Genomic DNA, 17,747 nt, shown 5'->3' on the forward strand with positions numbered 1-17,747 from the left:
GCCTTACTGAAGGAAGGGCGTTTGAGGAACTCTCAGTGCTCTGAATGAGTGAATAAAAAACTAATGAAGGTGAAAAAGGAAAAAAGGATAGACTCACGGAAAAAGACCAAATCCCAAGTTTATCTCAGGGAAAAAAAAAAAAAAAAAAAAATCGAACGATTGGGCTGGGGAGATGGCTCAGTGGAATAAGCGCTTTTCTGGCAAGTTGTAAGGACCTGAGTTCAATCCCCAGTTCCGCAATCGAGCGATTTGAAAACCCCCAAAAGGGTGGAGAGAGATCTGGGTCGCAGAGACTCGGGCTCAGGCCAGGGAGGTAGGGCGAGGTAAAGATGAGTGGAATTTTCGCATGTTTCTGGGAGAGACCGGAACAGGCCCAGCACAGTAAGGGCCCCACCCTCAGCCGCCCAGCGCCGCAGCTGCTACTGCCGAGTTTAGGGGAGTTCGGTGACGCCCCAAAACTTGCAGGCCTGCCTATCCTCCTGGAACCGCGCCCCAGAACACGCCTGGGGGACTTGTAGGTAGGGCCCGGAGCCCGGAAGGCCGCCCAACCCCCTTCAAGCGTCTGAGCCCACGGAGCGGACTCGGTCCTCAGTCCTCGGTCCCGGTGGGGGTACGCTCCAGGCCGATAGTCACCAGCGCCGAGGCCTGGGAATGTAGGAAGGCCGGCTCGGCATGAGGCCTGCGGTGGGGAGGGCTGGAGTTGGTGACTCCTGCTCAGCTCCGGGCACGCCCAGGTCTCGGCCCTCGCACCTGCAAGGGGGTGGGCGGCGGGCGAGGGCTTACAGAACCTGCATCCACCATGAGCGTCTAACCGAGAGCGAGGGCGCGTGGCTCGGCGCAGAGGCCCTACGCTCGCGTCCCTCGCACATGCGTTCTTATCAGAGACGGATCTGCGTGCGGGCCCGGCTCGGGAACGAGCGCACCCAACTGGGTCCGCAAATGGGGTGGTGTCTGACGCAGCTGGGAGCAGAGCGAGACCCCGGCAGTCCCGAAGCCGGAGCAGGGGCTGGTCACCCTCCGGCCCCCTCCTATGCCTGCCTCGCTAATGGTTTCTCTGGTGATGGGCGGAGGTAGCAGTAGAGTCGGTTTCCATGGCAACATACAGACAGCCTCCTGGACGATGGATTCAACGGAACTTGAACCCTGGACCAGAAGATCCAGCTTGTAGTTCCTCCTTTGGAGCCGACTTCATCCCGCGCCCCAGCCTCTGGCCCCGCTATAGATTTAGGTTTGGAATGAGGGCTCTAACATACAAATCTGTAGGCGCCCGGCTTCCAGACGCGGCATTTTCTCAAAGTGGCCTCATGTGGACGAAGAGATTGAGCGAGTCTTTGCCCGCCACTCCGAGCCTCAGCCAGAGCCGTGGTTTCAACCGGTGACAGCTCAAGTGGGAGGACGTTGGTGGTAGGGGAGCAGGCCCTGCCCCTTCCACAGAGGGACCGAGTCTGACCTAGGTGCGTGTGCAAAGGGATTGGGGTGATCTCGCAGTCTCCAGCATCCCCGTGCTCTTCGGTTTCTGGACCCTCGTGCCCTCCTCCCCTCCGTATTCACACGCTGCCTCACACTGCCGCAGCCAGGCCGAGCTAATCAGCACGACATCCACCTATCGATCGCTGGCTCAGTGCCAGGCGGGCCGGCACCTTGCCAGCAGAGGCTGCGGGGTAGGGCACAGCTGCAGGGGAAGGGGCGCTGCTTCTCCTGGCTCCACCCTGGCCACAATTCAGAATGAGGGACCCAATTGGGCTCGGGACTATCATAGCCTCTGCCAAGCAGAGGTGTGAAGAGGGCAGTGTCTGGCCGAGAGCTGGGGGGGGGGGGCGCTCCCTTCTCAGCCCCACCCCCTCCTCCTTATAAAAGCTAAGAACAAAGAGGCCGCTGGGGAAGGCGGCTTTGATCTGACCCCACCTTCCCAGTTCTAGTCCAGGCATCGCCCAGAGTGCCCGTGAGGAAGGGGGGCACCCAGGCCTTCTGAAACCCAGGTGGTGTGTTTTTGCTACCCCTTGCTTTTGCCTCAGCACCCTGCTAGGTGCTGCCAGGGCTTGGGCAGTGCCCCAGGCGGGTGGGCTGTCAGGAACATCTGCCCCTCCTCAGCACAGGAAGCCAAGGAGGTGGGAGAGGGTGCCAAGCTCCACAGCTGCTCCTGGCACCCACTCTGCACTGCCCAGAGGGGTGCCCACTGAGGCCTGGCATGGGTGGCCTGGGCACAGCTGGCATGGAGGTCAGGCCAAGCCAAGCTGGAAGCACAGGCTGCAGGGAGTCCTGGTGTCTTGGGCAAGGGATGTGAGGGCAGTCAGTAGGCCAGGGAGGGCAACACAGAGAAGGGTGGTTTATTGAAGGTTTGGTCCAAACTCTTATAAAAATACAAACTGGCATGAAATGCAACCTCATGGCAAGTCCGTCTTCATAGAAGACAAGTGAGTGACTCCCTGGGGCAGGCAAGGTGCTACCCTTGGGAAGAGGACCCTGGGCAAGGTGGCAGGGCTTCGCCTTTGCCCTGAGCCAGCAATCCACCTGTTCCTACATCTTCAGCCTTGGTCCCTGGTGGCTCAAGGATCTGATCCACTTCCACCAAATCCCAGTCTTCCTGGGGTTGGGGTGAGACCATCTGAGCAGCTGACAAAGCCCCGTCTGTCCTGCCTCTGCTTGGGTACCCAGGACAGTCTGCAGCTCCCTCACAGTTCCTCTTCAGCCTGCGATGGGGGCAGGTACCTGCAGGGGTCGCTCAGACCCTCCAACTCCCATCAGCGCTCCATCTGGCCTGCCTGGCTGGGTAGCCCTGTGCAGGTAGCAGGGACCTGTCCTCCAGGGGGTGTTGGAGAGCTGCAGCTCCTTGGGGCCGCAGGAGGGTCTGCCTTGTTCACAGAACTCGCAGGAGACGCAGGATTGGGAGCAGCAGCAGTACCAAGAGACAGAGGGGGCTAGGAGCGTGTCCCCCTCGCCACCCAGATGTGCCACTCTCTCCAGGACTCCCAACAGGATGTGCTGATTCGGACCCTGTGAGGTGAAGGTGAGCACTGCTGGGTCCCCCAACTCTTCCGCAGTCCTTCCTGTCCTTCCCATTAATAGTGCACCCGAGTCTCCTGCTTCTGGGTCTCCCAGACCAGCCACTGCCTTCCTATGATCAACTTCCTAAGCTTCAACTTCCCAGTCTCCCCAAAAACAGAGACTATCAACAGTCGCCTCAATTTCTTTCTTTCCTTTTTTTTTTTTTTTTGTGGGACTGGGGATTGAACTCAGGCCCTTGTGCTTGCCAGGGAAACGCTTATTCTACTGAGCCATCTCCCTGGACCCTCCCCTTTTTTTAAAGACAGGGTCTCATTCTGCAGTTCAGGTTGGCCTTGAACTCACAGCAATCCTGCCTCAGCCTCCCGAGTGCTGGGATTACAGGCATGTGCCAGCACACCTGGCATACTCTCAATTTGAAGTCTCCTCCACTACAGACAAGTCCTGCTAAAGCCTTCAAGGACCTTGCCTCTCTAGACCCCTTTCTCTGGGCCCAGCTTCAAATGGGGTGCAGTGGAGCCTATCATGAGACTAAGTGGGGAAGGAAAATCCACAACTTGAAGCTCCACCTGAACACTTCAAAGCCCTATGCTCTGGTTCCTCCCCATTGCTCCCCTCCTTTCCCAGGGCCTCAGGCTGCCCAGAGGGTGGCTCCTGTCTGCCCCCCCAACACACACACAACCCCTCCCACTTACTGCTCTCCTTGCAGCAGACAGACACCTGGAGCCTCAGGCACTGACCAGAACTCTCCGGGGTAGGCACAGCTGGTGAGAAATTGGGAAAAAGAAGTTAGCATGGGGAGTCACCCCTTTGTAAGCCCCCAAGAGTTCCAGACCCTCCCAGCTTCGCTTCTCTCCAGGCCCAGACGGCTTTTCCTTACTTTGGGGCCACAGTCAGGTATCAGGCGCACCCATGCCCTCATCTCCCTATCCCCTGCCTACCTCCTCTGTCTCTCTACCCTGGCCAGCCCCTGCCTGGGCTCCAAGGGCCCGTTCCTGCCCAGCCTTTCCTCAGCCTCTGATGCCTTCCCCAAGAGGCACACAGTGTACCCCTTCACTCACAGATATAGTAGTAAGTCTCTCCAGGCAAGAACTCAAAGCCCAGTGAGAATGGCGTGAAGCGCTGAATCTTCTCTGAGAATCGAACAGGGCCAAAGGGGGCAAAGGGCATGGAGCATTTCCAGCGCTGGAAGGCATTTGCCCCCTCTGCCTGGCAGGCCTGGTAGCCTGACCAGTCCACCATATATAAAGCAAAGGTCTCAGGGCCCTCAGGGGGTCCTGGACTTTCATAGTGTGGGCAGAAGATATCTAGGTAATCGTTGAGGCCCAGCTCCACCACAGCGTCTCCTCGAAGCAACCTGCAGGTACAAGGTGTCATAGGTTGAGGGGTTTATGGCCGAGCTCCCTGGGGTCTGGGGGTCAGGGGCCCAACTCTGCAGAGCTCCTGCTGGCCTCCCTCCTGCCCACTGAGAACAGAGCAGCTCTGAGTTCCAACTGCCTGCCCCTGAGACAGAGTTCACACAGCAGTCTGATGATCACCTCACAGGTCCAGAGCCACTGGGGCCTTAGTGTCCATATCACATGGCTTGCTGATAACAGACACGGCTGTCACCACTCCTGACCTTCCAGGCTGTGACTGCCCCCAGCCCTTCTCACCCTGGTATAGAACCTGTGCTCTGTAACTGTTGGGTGGATGGATGTGCAAAGGCAAGGGCCAGAGGAGCAGAGGACAGACGGGAGCCTGCAGAGCAGTTACAGACTGAATAGGACCCTCAGGACCAGTCCAAGACCCAGTTGGTGGTGCTGGGAATGCCTTGGGAAAAGAGAAGTCAGCAGTGGGTACTGCGAGCTCTCTCTGTCTCTTTCTCTTGACTTGCCCTCTTGCTCTCCCCGAGAATCAAGAAGTGCCAAGCATGGAGAGAAGCTCTCTGCACACTCTGGGGTCTCCAGCTTTCTTGGGAGCCCTTCATTATCCCGGGGTGCTGCCGGTTATAGATGGGAAATAATGGGCCAGGGCAGCCACCACAGTACCAGATGCCCCCTCTGCAGTGCACACACAGTGCAGCTCAGGAAGCCTGATTAACGAGAGGCCTGGGGTGTCCCTCAGTGGGTGGTCACTGGACCACCTGCCTGAGGAGTCCTGATTCTCTATCCAGGAAGATGTTGGAGCTCCTAGAACGCAGGGTAAGCCTTCCTTCCACCAGATCTCGCCCCGATAGAAGCAATCGCAGCAATCATCCATGGCCCCTCAGTGAGTATCCTCAGGGTGAGAAGCCTGACGTTTACAGGTCCTAGAATGACTCAGAAGCACTGGTCTGGAACACAGGTAGAGGAATCAGTCTGAGCACAACAATAACACTCATCACTGGAGTTGGGGCCAACGAGTCCCTCACACCTGGCCTCTTGAGGCCTGGCCTCTTGGGGGCCATCCTCTCTGCGGGAAGGACTGGGGTCTGCTTACTTCATTGGTCCCAGCAACCCGGCACAGGTCCTGGCACACAAGATGTGTTTCTTGAATATTAGTGAACAAATGAGCAGAGTCACAGATTGAAGTAGAAAATCAGAAAGGAAAACAGATGGGAAGGCAGAGAGGCAGGGAGAACTGGGGAGGAGGATGGAAACAGCAAAAAATACCAAGGTTCAAAGGCAGGCAGTTCAGGAGTGAAAGAACCCTTGCTATCTGTAAGGCTTGCATCTCTTTTCACATACATGACCTCAGTTGGCCTGCCTGACTTCCCAGGGTGCTAGGTATTATTAGCCCATTTTGCAGATGACATAACTGAGGTTAGGGAGGTCAAGCGACTTGCCCAGAAGTGATTCAGCTTGGAAGGGCAGGGCTGAGACGGGATAGAAATAGAAGGGCCATAAAGAGTGAGATGTAAGCAGATACCGAATGAGATCTGGACAGAAAACGCCTTGGGGAGGCCCGGTGAGCAGGACAGCAACCCACGCTCTTCTGCAACGCAAAGCCCCCTCCTCTGCCCCCAGTCAGTCTGGTATCTCCAGCCGGCTCAAGGCTGGGGATCCCCAAAAAGTGGCGAAGGGGCGGAGCCCGGAGGGCGGGCAGAAGCCCGAAGCTCCACGGACCACCCTCAGGCCAGGGGGGTCCCCCGCCTGCCCCCCAACACGTGCGGGCGGGGGGAGACCAAGGGCGGGCCTCGCCCCTCCCCCTCTCATCCCCCTCCCCCCGCCGGCTCAAACAAAGGAGCCCCGGCGCGCGGCCGGGCTAAGGCGGCGCCGCGCAGAGAGCGAGTGGCGAGCGCGCGCACAACCTGGAACGTGGGCCGGGCTCGGCGCTCTCTCGGTTCGGCTCGGCTACCTGGGGTTACTGGAGTTCCAGTAGATCGGGTGGCGGAGGCTGGAGGCCCCCCGCAGAGGGGACCCGAGGAGCGCGGCCAAGAGGACAGTCCGCAGCAGGGGCAGCAGCCGCATCGCCCCTGGGGTCCGGTCCGGTCTGGCCTGGCGGGTCCCGGCCCGCTTCGCAGCCGGGCGAGAAAGGTACAAAGTGGAGGGGGGAGGTTGCGGAAAGGGGGTGGGGTGCGGACACTCCCTGACCACACCCCCTGGATAACTTTCCACCAATGAAAACGCGCCTCCGCCTTTCCACTCAGAGCCAACTCTGTTAACCCTTGGGGCGCCGCCTCCAGCGTCAGGTTCACCCAAGCCACAGCACACTGCGAGGGGGTGGGCGCAGGGACTCATTCCACGGACGTTTTTGAGGGAGTAGGTCTTGTAACAACTTTCGAATCCGCATTACTAAAAGGTAGAAAGACCGTGTTAGAAGTTCAGGGGGAAGGTGGTGCTAACTACTTGTGGGGCTGGAGCTGAACAAGTTCAACACCAGTCTAGGTAAGACACGGAACACCGTCTCAAAAAAAAAAGGAGATTTTCAAATTGGGAGATTTGGGCGCGGTGGTGCACACTTGTAATCTCAGCACTCAGGAGGCTGAGGTAAGAGGATCCCCATGAGTTCGAGGCCTCCTTGAGCTACATAGGGCTACTCTGTCTCTAAATAAATAAAAACAGGGAAACTGAGGCTCGAGTGAAGTTCCACGACGCATGTGGAGCAGCCTACATAGATTGCCCCTTTTCTTTGCATATCTAGGGAATAGTTTGAAGGAAGAATAACCTTCCAGGTCACCCTTGCGCCTAAGGAGCCTTAGCTGACTCGCAGGTGCCTGCCTTGAGGCTGGCACCTAGCCTTTGCCACTTGGATCTGGGAAGGGGCCTACGCGGCCCCAGCCCCAACGACCAAGTGAGGAGGTGGCTGGGGCTGGTACAAAGCACCTTTGTTCTGCGCCCTCAGGTGGGGGTGGGGAGGGTGAGGAGTCAGGTGCTTGGCCTTGGGATCCAGAGAGCCGCGCCCCACTCCGCCCCGGCTCCCGGGCTCTGGGAACACCAGTTAGATCTACTTTTCCCAGCCACTGGTCAGAGGGTGGGGAAGCGAGTCTGACAGCCTGGCCGCTTTGCTGATAGCTGTCCCTGGGTCCCTGGGTGATGGCCAGCGTTGGGGGCGAGAATTTAGAAACCAGGACTGGCAAGGCGCGAACAGTTCTCGGTAGTTCAGGACTGCACAAACAGTCATTCCAGCCTGGACGGGAACGAGCCACAAGCATCCCCGGACAAGTACTAGCTGACCCACTCAGGGACTCGGGCTGTCCCTGTTTCGCCCTGTTCTGTGGAGGCAGCGCCCCCTGGCGGCCGTACCTGAAACCACAGCAAGGGCGACCGGGCTTCCCGCCGCAGAAAAACAGGCAATCAGCGAGCTCTCAAGATCTCACATTTATTGCAGCCTCCACCGGCCCCGCCCAGTCCCAGCCTCTACTCAAGCCAGGGCGTGGGGAGGGGAATGGGGGAGTCTCCCATTTTGTCGTTTGACACCCTGATGGAGTTCAGGCTTGAGCTGCTTCCATCATCCTGGAGGACTTGGCTTCTTTAAGTCCTAAGCCCGAGCTGGAGGCAGCAGAACCTTCGCTGGGGTCAGAGGTAGAGGGAGGACGCTGCTGGGGGAGGTGGCGCTGGCCTGGAGTCAAGAAGCCGGGAAAAGTGTCATAAGGCTCCGTTCTCCAAATCACTGGCCCCATTGTCCACCCCCGGTCGCCTTCCTCACCTACCGAGAAGGGACCACCAAGGGAATGATTCCTGATCCAGAGCCAGGCAGGTCACCCAAGGGACACCGACCCTGGGGGTCTACAGGGAGTGGCTTCCGTGGGGGCGGGGGCTTGGCAGGACCCTGAGACTGAGAGAGAAGGCAGGAGCCAGTTTGGGGAGCCATTATGGTGCCCACCCCCATGTCCTGGTGCTGGGGAACACCAGCTTAGGGGCAGCGTCACAGCTCACCCTGGTCTCCAAACAAACCTGTCACCACACCATTACAGGCGCCACCAGGATATGTGCTCTCAGGCACAGAGGGGACATCTCGCCACGGCCACCAGCACCAAAGCCCTACGTGGGGAAGAGAGGCCATGCCCTTCTCTCCCGCACTGTTACCTTCGGGCGCCTCACCACAGGGTCGGCGGGCAGAGGGCGGGTGGGGGGATTGGGTCGATCAGCCAGCTCAGCCTGGACAGAGAGAGGGGCAGTGACATGAGAGCACAGCCAGGGGCCGTGGGCATGCAGAGGTTCCCCGGAGGAGTTGGGGTAGAACGCAGAGTCAGCTAGGCAAGAGACAAAAGTCAGCCAGCAAGGCAGGAGAATGAGGGCATGCATACAGGGCCAAGGTGCATGCCAGAAGATGCCTCCTGGGGGGAAGATGTGGTTCAACAGAGAACCACCTGGCAGGCTGCAGTCCCGCCTCTGGCCACCAGGTGGTGGCAGAGACCAAGGAAGGAGGCTCACCCTTTGCTGCTTCTGGGGCTGTCAGAAGGCTGGGGGGCACCCCGGTTCACCTAATGACGATTACCACTGGCAGGGAGCAGGGGCGAGAATGCAGTTGGGCACCAAGCCTCCCCCCTGTCCTAGGCTAGGGAAGGGCCCAGACCAGATTTACCTGGAGTCTCTTGGGCACAGGGTCAGGTGGCAGCGGCCTGGAGGGGGGAGCCGGGAAGCTGAGAGCCTGCTGAGAGGGCAGGAGGAGCAGACAGCACAGAGGGGCAGGGGGAGCAGAGACACAGACGTGGGCACAGAGGGGTTAGTGGTGCCAGGCAGGGGTGGCCAAGGCCCAAGGGGCAGTGAGGGCAGGGCATGCATTAACTAGCTGCATGCAGGGGGTGACAAGTGGTGAGGCAGGCGTGCAGGCCACCCCAACACACACTCCTGTCATCAAAGCGAGTGCTCAGGCCAGGGGACTCACCCGCCCTTCTACACATGGTGACCTGGCCTTGTCAGGTCCTGGCACAGTGAAGACCTTTTGACCCCCTTGTCCCCTGCATCAGTCATGGCAAGGGGCATGGATAGACCCACCTCTCCGAGTCACCAGCTTGGCAGCTAAGAGCTCAGCAGAGCCTCCTCTAGGTGACAGCCCCTCCCTGCTCCAGGCTGCAGTCTGTACCTCTGCTGATGACTCTGGCAATGCCAGGCTTTCTCTGAGTTTAGAACCTTCAATGCCCACCTTACTTTAGGGGCCAAGCTGGATGTCAGGCAAGGCAGGGCCCCTTTCCTCTGGCATCTGGGACTCACCTTAGTGTTTAGCATCAGCTGGGTCCTCTGAGGGGGTCCTGGCTGTTCTGAGGGACCAGACTGGGCTGCCCTGAGCATAAGGAAAAACGAAGTGGACAAGAGCTCAGCCCGAGACCTGCAGGGCCCCTCCTCCACTGCCCTTGAGAGCAGCTCTGTATGGTTTAGGCCAATTGAAGGTTGGGGAGAAGTTGACCAGCCTGAGGGAGAAGTCCCAATCTGCACTGCACTGGGGTCCTGAGGGAAATGTCCCCAGCGCCCCAGCCTCCCCTCAGGGATCCACCAGGGAGGTGAAACATCACTGGACACATGTAGGGAAGGGAGGTGTGTGGGTATGGTCCAAGGAGCTGCCCAGGTGGGCTTTGGAACTGTCCCCAGCTGAAGGACATGATGGCAGGGAGATGATGCTTATACCTGTATTGGCAGCTGGACCCTTTGAGCTGGCAGAATCGCTGGTGCAGGTGGGCACGGTACCAGTAGCTGGCACCAAGTAGCACTAGGACCAGCAACAGTAGGAGGCTGAGGAGCAGGCCTGTGGTCAGGGAGCTGGCTGCTGTGGGTGAGGCCAGGTTTGAAGGAACCTGCCCCGAGGAGGGAGCAGGATGCAGGGGGTGAAGGGAAGACTCAGAAAATGTCAAGGGGTATGGGGGTGGTGGTCACAGAGTCAGGAAGGGGTGAGGAAGATGCAAACGGGAAACAGGAGAGTAAGGGACAAGCCACTTTGCCCACCTAGTCTCCAGCCCCCTACCTCGGAGCTGGGTGATGCAATCAGGGGGCGCCCAGCCCTCCTCGCAGTGGCATTGTTGGTTGCTGTCACAGACCTAGAGGTACAGGATGTGGAAGGACTCTGTACTCTGGGAATATGTCCCTGCCTCCTGCAAGACTGGACAGTATGTTGGGGCTGATGGGCAGAGAGCGCCAGACTAGAGAGCTGTGTCAGAGGAAATCAAATCAAACTGACACATACGCGCAAGTGGCCTTTTGGGGCACTGGGGTCAGAGCTTCTGCAATCTTCTTGAAGACCTGAGGGAGTGGGTGCTATTATTATACCCATTTGATGGGTGAGGAAACTGAGCTCATGCAGGTAAATAATCTGCCTGGACCACACAGCTTAGAAGTGAAGGGTAGACCACAGGCCTGACATCTCCACAGCCCCTAATTCTGTCTCTGAGTGAGGTACCAGCTCTCACCCCATGCCCATGGCACTTGCGTCGACATTCCTGAGCTCCCAGGAGTTCCACAGGCTGGCACTGCTGGCTGATGCACACCTGTCACAGGGAGGAGAGGGCCACAGATCATTCTCCACAGAACCTGACTGGGCCTGGGCCTCCACAGCTCACGGCCCTCCAGAGCTCATGGGAAAGATAAAGCTGCTCTGCCTGTGATCGGGGCATAGCTTCCTGTGGAGCCTGCTTCTTCTACGCAGTGCGTAGTAAGGCCTGGACGCTGCTTCCCTTGCTACCTGGCCTTCCCCATCCAGGCTGCTCACCAGGCCAGGGCCGCAGGTGGTGCCAGGCAGAGTCAGGAGGGGCTGGGCCACATCACTGCCCAGGTCCAGGTGCGCCCAGCTGCAATTGATCTGTGTCCCATTGGCTTCCAGGATCTCCCAGAGCAGATCTTGGACTGAGCCCAGAAGAGGCTGGGTCCTTTCTCCCTGGCACTGGAGCTGTCCACAAATAGCATCTCTAGGGAGTGGGAAGGAGGGCAAGGAGGGTTGGTGGGAGAAGCGAAGGCTCCCAAAAACCCAGAGTTGGAGCCATACTTTTTACTCACCCAGGAGGACAGGGCATGTAGCTTCCATCGGGGCTGCGCCCACAGCTTCCGTAGGCATTGCCCCGCGTGTTGGCTGTGTGGAGGCAAAGTGGTGCGGCGGGCTGGGCCCCAGGTCCCCACAGCAGCTGGCACTGCTGGGCATAGGAGGCACAGCGGCCATGCATGCACACTGCCTGCCCACCAGCACAGGGCTCACCGTCCCCCAGGCTGACATCAGGGGGGCACTGGGAACTGTTTCCTCGGCAGAATTCAGGCAGGTCACAGTCACCTGTGGTAGGACGGCACTGCCAACTAGCCGGGCGCAGCTGTGGAGGTGGGTGAGCATCAGAGTGGGTACTAGGCAAGTTCAGCCAGGCCTATAGGTCAGAACGACCTTTCACTGTGGCACCCCACAGGCGAGCTCCCGCCAGCCAGTCAAGTGTGTCCCCACCTGGCAGTTTTCACAACAAGGTCCATCAGATGCACATTGTGCCCCTGGCCTCAGCTGGCAGGTATCATGATCGCAGCAGGGATCGGTGCAGTCCTGTGAGCAAGGGCACCGAGAGGCCAACATCAATGAGGCTGGGCCTGAGAGCTCCCAGCTCCACCTGAAGAGTAAACCCAGAAGAGGTTGCTCCAAGCCACCCAGCAAGCCAGAGCTTGAGCCTCCCCATCCATGTGCTGTTCCTGCAGACAGAGAGATACTCAGGGGACTTGGGGAGCCTGCAGAAGTGGGTAAGGCTGCAGTGAGGGGCTCACATCTGAGAAGCCACAGTCACATTGCTCGCCGGGGTCTACAAACATGTTTCCACAGGAAGTGTCCAAAGACAGCGGGCCGGACAGCCTTTCAAAGAGGCAGCTGCCCATTCCCGCAAGGAGGGCTTTCTCCAAGGCCTGTCGGCTGCAGTTGCTGAAGTTCAGGCCTGGCAGGAAGCTGGGGAGGGTGGCAAGGAAGGTTAGGCTGAGGACCCCTCCCGGCCCACCCGCTTCCTCCTCTTTGTCCTGCAGTCACTCACTCTGTGGAGGACTCCATGATGCAGCTCTTGGCAGGGGCCGGGCCTGGGCAGGGGCAACTGCTCCCAGGCGGACTATGGCCCAGGCCCAGGCTGTGGCCCAACTCGTGGGCTATTGAGGAAGCAACTCCGAGGACGCTGGTAGAGTGGTCCTGTCATGGAGGAGAGGGTGTCCCAGGCTCAGCTACAGCCTGACTCCATCACAAGGCCCAGCCTACCCCGATGGCTTGGTTCTCTCCTCATCTGAGCCCTTGGGGACCTAGTGGACACTGCCTCCCTTTTTATCACTTCTGGAGTGGGAGTAGGGTTTAGGCCTGGAGGGCAGGAAACCTGGTTTCTAGCTCTGTCCCCCTTCCATCATGTGGCCCCTGGAGACTGCCTGTTTTTTGGACCTCAGGACACCCCACCCCTGGGAAGCCTTCAATAGCCACAATTGTGGAGACTGTCACCAGATGGCCATAGTGAAGGGTTACCTGACAGGCAGAGGCCCTTCCCTATTTGCAATTTTGCAGCTGGCCAACTTTGTGGGGAGCTTCAGTGAATAAATGGCTCTATACTTGGGAGGAACTGAGTGGGGAATGGGGGGGTACCTACACATAACTCACCATGTTTACACCTCCTGAGAAGTCCGGGGAACAGATGGAGTTCTGAATGGCCATACCCACCATGGGCCCAGAGAAAGAAATATCGCTGTGAAATGGAGGCAAGGTCATGGCCCAGGGCCACGGTGCTCAGGCCTCAGGACAGAGATAGAGTTGAAGGAGTATAAATGTGGCCAAGACAGGGTAGAACCAGCCCCACCCCCAGCCTGAGGGCCTTACGTCACCAGCTGGGCACTGTCATGGGGCAGTCGAGGCAGCAAGTCTGCGCGGCGCCAGTGGAGGAAGTTTTTTAGCGTGACAGCTGGGTTTGAGCTTATCTCCACCAGGTCATGCTGGGTCCAGGCCTCCAGGCCCACTAGCGCCACCCGCACATTCAAGGGCTGGAAGAACTGAGAAGAGCTGAGGCTCAGAAAAGGGGTATCCCCAGGCAGGGTGCTGTGGGGCTCCCATCTGCCCCACACTCACTGTGTCTAGCAGGTAGGCTACCTCCAGGGTGCGGTTCAGCAGGTGCTGGAAGTCAGGGAACCTCCTGACCTGTAGGCCAAGACAGCTATTGTGAAAGGGGGTAGAGTGGGTCCGGCGCAGGGCAGGACTGCAGGGCCCGTGGCTCACCTCTGAATGGTCAGCTACGATCACCAACTCGATGATCTTGGTTTCTGTGAGCACATCTCGTTTCTGCTGTGGACAGGGAGGAGAGAGTGTCAGCCATACCTGCCCAAGCCTCGGCGCCACCCAGGCTGTAGCCTCTCCTCCCTGCGTGGTTAGACATGAGAGGGTGATGAACCCATTTTACAGAGGAAGCATGGAGGGCTAGAAAGGCCCAGGACCTTCCCAAAGTGGACCCAGAGCTGGGAGGAGGTCCCCACTCTTCCAATTCCAAACTCAGAAATTTTCCAAATTTTTAAAAATAATAGGTGACTCTATCAAAAACCATATGGTAGACACAATTTTAAGCACTTTACATATTTGTTTCATTTATTCTTCATAGCAGTCCTGTAAAGTAGTATGTTTTGTTTTCTTTTGGTTTTTTTGAGACAGGGTTTCACTATATAATTCAAGCTGGCATTGAACTCACTCTGTAATCCAGGCTGGCCTCAAATTCATGGTGATCCTCCTGCCTCAGCCTCCCCCCAAGTGCTGGGATTATAAGCATGCACCACCATGCCAGCCAAAGTACTGTTATTACTGCTATTTTATAAATTAGGAAATTGCTTTCTGGTTAGTAGCTATGCATTTTCTACCCCTAAATTGGCACTCTGCAAATAGGATTATAAAGGAGATGAGGAATTGGACTTGAACATCTGCTGTTGGATTCTGGACTTGCCACATACTAACAGCATGGCGTTGGGCAAGTCACCTAACCTCTATGAGCCAGTTTCCTCACTTGTAATACAGCTACTGACAACAACTCTTTCCAGGGCTTGCTGGGAGGGTGAAGCAGCAGTGTTTGCAGAGTGCCTGCCTTGGGGGAAAGCCTCCATCAGCTTGCTGTGATCACTGTGAACTGTGCTCTGCAGGCCAGGTCAGTGCTGTAGACGACCAAAACCCAGCCCTCCTGCCATCACTCCTTACCCTACGAATGTGTCCCTGTCCCCGGGGGAGTGCTGGTGGAGCCGGAATGGGCATAGGCGCATGCCAGCTCAGGGAGCAGGTGTGATTTGGCAGGAGGAAATCTTGGATCTTGAAGACAGTAGGAGGCCCCTGAGGGTCCCCAGGCCCCAGCTCCAGGGCATAGCTTCGCTCTGGAGACAGGGCGATCAAGCCCCTGCGGAAAGAGACAGGAAATGAGAGTATATTTCAGCTCCACATCTTTGAGCCCTCTCCGTGGTCATGGACTCTACATACCATACCTGAGCCCTGAACAGGTACAGACGGAGACCCAGGAGCCCTCGTGGCCACGTACTCTCCCCTGGTAGCAGCAGTTCTCCTACAGTAGAGCAACAACGGATGGTGTCAACGCTCGGAGAAGAGCAGCACTTGGGCCCCGGAGCCCAGCTTGCTGGTGAAGACACAGAGTCTCCCCACTTCCTCCAAGGCTGTCCCACTTGTTGTCCACCCCTCCCTGGCGCAGGCCAGAAGCAGGGCATGAGAGGACCTGACTCACCAGAGTGTGTCCCTTGCTCACCACGCGAGTACCATCAGGCTGGTACCACACGGCAGTTGTGTGGCCTGGGACCAGATCCCTGTGGAGTGGAGAAAAAGGAAGGCAGTGTCCAAGTTGGCACAAAGAGTAAAGCAGTGACAAGCTGAGGCCTGAGATAGCGGAGGGGAGACTGGGGACCAGGTAATACTCCCAACCTCCCCATTGCATCCAAGGCAGCAGCAGACCAAAGGGGCTGACCCACAGACTTTGCTAGGCTTTCTGGGTTTCCATCTGTTTTTGTTTGGTTTTTTTACTTACCCTTAGCTGTGTGGCCCTAGGCAAGTTATTTAACCTCTCTGATCCTGGATTTATCATATGTAAAATGAGGACACTAATACATATGGTTTCTACCTTACAGGTTTGTCATGGGGATTACATGGGTGCACGTGCTTTGAACCTGGAGCACAGTAAATTCTGTGTGAGCTGTTCGCCATGTGCTTATCATTTTTCCTGTCATCTCACCTGTCTTGTAGCAGCTCCAGGATGTGACTCTCACCATCCAGCTCCAATTTGACCCTCAGGGCCTCAGGTAAACTTGTCTGTGGGTACCAGAAGGCTTGTCACCTCCCTAGTTCTGCCCACAACCCCTACTGGCTCAACCAGAAAATCTCAGGTCCTCAGGAGAGCACCAGTGATTAGGTCATTGGTGGGGGATCCCAAGGGAGGGGTCAGGAAGCCCTGCCTGGCCTGGGGCATTGTTCTGGGGGGTTGTATGGGGAGGTCAAGGAAGGTATCTGAGCCGCCCCTTCTCGGCTTCCTGCCCAGAGAGGAAGCATCATAGAAGACCCAGCACAGGCTCCAGCCCTTCCTCTGACTCAGCTGTAGATGGAGGCAGGGAGGGTTTGAGGAACGGCCTAACCTTTTCCAAATCCCCTCACCAAGAAAACAAAATATAAGGAAAAAGAAGCAAGTTTGGCCTCAGATTGCTGTGTCTATTGATGGGCTGGGTGGGGCTGAGGCACACAGATGTGTGTGTGCAAGAAGGTAAGTGAAGCCAGGTGCTGGTAGTGCAGGGAGAAGTGGCCAGACCTGGAATGGACCTGCTATCATGAGGTCCATTTGTTGGCTCATCAGCCAAGCTTTGGCTCTGAGAGCCTGATTATGCTAATGAGAGTGAGTGGACCTATTTGGCATTGAGGACGGGGACTCACCTGAAGCATCTCTGGTAGGGTAACCAGGTGGTGCTCTTGGAGGACTTCAGGCTCCAAGGGTCTGCGCAAGGCCGTCTCTGGTTTGGCCTTCTGCTCCTTGCTGCCACCTGTAGGGTCTGAGGACACCCCAAGAGACTGCTGAGGGTGCCCTTACCAGGCTGGTGTGGCTGGCCTAGTGCTGTGCACACTGACTCAATGCACAACACCAGAATGAGAAGGCTTCTCTCTAATGTGTGCTTTCCATCCAGCTACCAGTCCCCCGAAAAAGCAGTTCCCCTTGTAGCCCTTTCTTGTCCCCCTCTGGCTAGTTCCAGGTTCTGCCAGGGACCCTACTCCGCCCCCCCTTTAGTAACGCCCTCTGCCCTCTTAGGCCTGGGAGAAGCCTTGTGGCTGGGTGCCTGATTGCCCTCCCTTTCCCTCACGTCTGAGATGCCGGGAACGCCCATCTCTGGGTGAGCAGTGCAAACACTCCCACCTCCCTAACACCCCTCATGCCCAGGCAGACACACCCGCTCCCCACAGCCTCCACTTCCTCCCAGCGCCCCCCCCCCATGCCTCTCCCAGCTCCGGACACTCCACCCCCGCCTGTTCTAGCCCCGGCCCACGGCCTGCGACACTAGCGGCCCAAGACAGCAGCGGGAAGTGAAAGTTCCTAGGAGGAGCTGGTGTCCCAGCCTCCTTCCTGGCTGGTGCTCCGTTCTCCCGGCTCCTCCCAGGCCCGCCCGTTCAGCTAGGCTGTGGAAGACAGCAGCACCAGATTGAAGGGTGCCTGGCCGCCTGGCTTCGGGATGATGGGCTGGAGAGAATCCTCTTCCCTCTAGCCCGCAGCCATGCCCGTGGCGCCCTGGCACCGGGTGGAGCGATCTGCTAGGCCCAGAGGAGCGCAGACGTCAGTCCTGGGGGGCTGGGGGGAGTGTTCTTTCCAGTACTAAGCGGGTGGGGGTGCTGACAGGCCCTTGGGGGGCTGGCACACGAGTTTGAAAGTGCTGGGACAATCGGAGGACAACCGGCGGGGGACGCCAGCATCACTCCTCTTCGCCTGCGCTCCATCGCCAGGCCAGTCCTCCTAGGCCCGGGCGGCGGCACACCCGACAGGCCTCACTCCGCAGGGCTCTCCGCGACCCCAAAACCTCCTGCCACCCCCCACCCCCACTTGCCTGCACCTCTCACCAGCTTGCCCTCCACCCACTCCCGGTCGAAAACTCACCTGTATTTGGGAGCGGTCGGGAGGGCAGAGGGCTGCCCGCACCTAGGAGCCCCAGGGCCCAGAGCAGGGCCAGCCGCATGGCAGCGGCGCCGGGGCAGTGAGGGGCAGCAGGTGCTGGCCGGCGCGCTCAGAAGCGGCTGCCGCCGGGTCTGCTCCGAGATGCGCGCCGCACCGCGCCGCCCCCAAGCTCCTCCCACCCTCCCTCCCGGCCACCAGCCCGGCTCCGCCCCCGCAGCGGCCCCGCTCCGGAGCCGCGCTCCGC

At 58.4% G+C, this 17,747-nt stretch overlaps 2 protein-coding genes across 25 annotated transcripts; both read right to left on the reverse strand.

Annotated features, from left to right (window-relative positions):
- Positions 1-2,307: 2,307 nt before the first annotated feature.
- Efna4 (ephrin A4) lies at positions 2,308-6,512 on the reverse strand. The gene is made up of 4 exons (XM_004629787.2): positions 6,322-6,512; positions 4,065-4,360; positions 3,699-3,767; positions 2,308-2,994 (listed from the first exon to the last, which is right to left on the reverse strand). The coding sequence occupies exons 1-4, from the start codon at positions 6,432-6,434 to the stop codon at positions 2,858-2,860; spliced, it is 615 nt and encodes a 204-aa protein (XP_004629844.1). The 5' UTR covers positions 6,435-6,512; the 3' UTR covers positions 2,308-2,857.
- Positions 6,513-7,769: 1,257 nt separating this feature from the next.
- On the reverse strand, positions 7,770-17,667 carry Adam15 (ADAM metallopeptidase domain 15). Of its 24 annotated transcripts, none has more exons than XM_023713683.1 (23): positions 17,486-17,666; positions 16,279-16,394; positions 15,590-15,666; positions 15,089-15,167; positions 14,835-14,911; positions 14,557-14,749; positions 13,597-13,659; positions 13,450-13,518; positions 13,204-13,373; positions 12,988-13,072; positions 12,386-12,534; positions 12,129-12,303; positions 11,821-11,913; positions 11,391-11,695; positions 11,107-11,302; positions 10,808-10,885; positions 10,366-10,438; positions 10,032-10,170; positions 9,621-9,690; positions 8,992-9,060; positions 8,493-8,564; positions 8,117-8,241; positions 7,770-8,025 (listed from the first exon to the last, which is right to left on the reverse strand). In XM_023713683.1, exons 1-23 carry the CDS (start codon positions 17,562-17,564, stop codon positions 7,983-7,985), a joined length of 2,595 nt encoding a protein of 864 aa, XP_023569451.1. In that variant the 5' UTR covers positions 17,565-17,666; the 3' UTR covers positions 7,770-7,982. The 24 variants fall into 24 exon arrangements, 20 of the variants coding, with proteins under 20 accessions (XP_023569451.1, XP_023569453.1, XP_023569452.1 ...); XM_023713685.1 differs by having other exon boundaries at positions 10,032-10,167; positions 13,597-13,662; XM_023713684.1 differs by having other exon boundaries at positions 8,992-9,057; positions 13,597-13,662.
- Between the last annotated feature and the right edge of the window lie 80 nt (positions 17,668-17,747).

The sequence above is a fragment of the Octodon degus genome, unplaced genomic scaffold (assembly GCF_000260255.1).
Source record: "Octodon degus isolate 3935 unplaced genomic scaffold, OctDeg1.0 scaffold00032, whole genome shotgun sequence".
In the NCBI taxonomy this organism is placed as follows: domain Eukaryota; kingdom Metazoa; phylum Chordata; class Mammalia; order Rodentia; family Octodontidae; genus Octodon; species Octodon degus.

Excerpts from the sequence above, each read along its gene's own strand:
- Efna4 (XM_004629787.2), bottom strand. The coding sequence starts at position 6,434 with ATGCGGCTGCTGCCCCTGCTGCGGACTGTCCTCTTGGCCGCGCTCCTC. Across the intron at positions 3,768-4,064 it reads AGAGACTTACTACTATATCT|CTGTGCCTACCCCGGAGAGT; the intron begins GTGAGTGAAGGG and ends ATTTCTCACCAG. Across the intron at positions 2,995-3,698 it reads TGTCTGCTGCAAGGAGAGCA|GGTCCGAATCAGCACATCCT; the intron begins GTAAGTGGGAGG and ends TTCACCTCACAG.
- Adam15 (XM_023713682.1), bottom strand. The coding sequence starts at position 17,564 with ATGCGGCTGGCCCTGCTCTGGGCCCTGGGGCTCCTAGGTGCGGGCAGC. Across the intron at positions 16,395-17,485 it reads CCGACCGCTCCCAAATACAG|ACCCTACAGGTGGCAGCAAG; the intron begins GTGAGTTTTCGA and ends GGGTGTCCTCAG. Across the intron at positions 9,061-9,620 it reads AGCTGATGCTAAACACTAAG|CAGGCTCTCAGCTTCCCGGC; the intron begins GTGAGTCCCAGA and ends CTGCCCTCTCAG.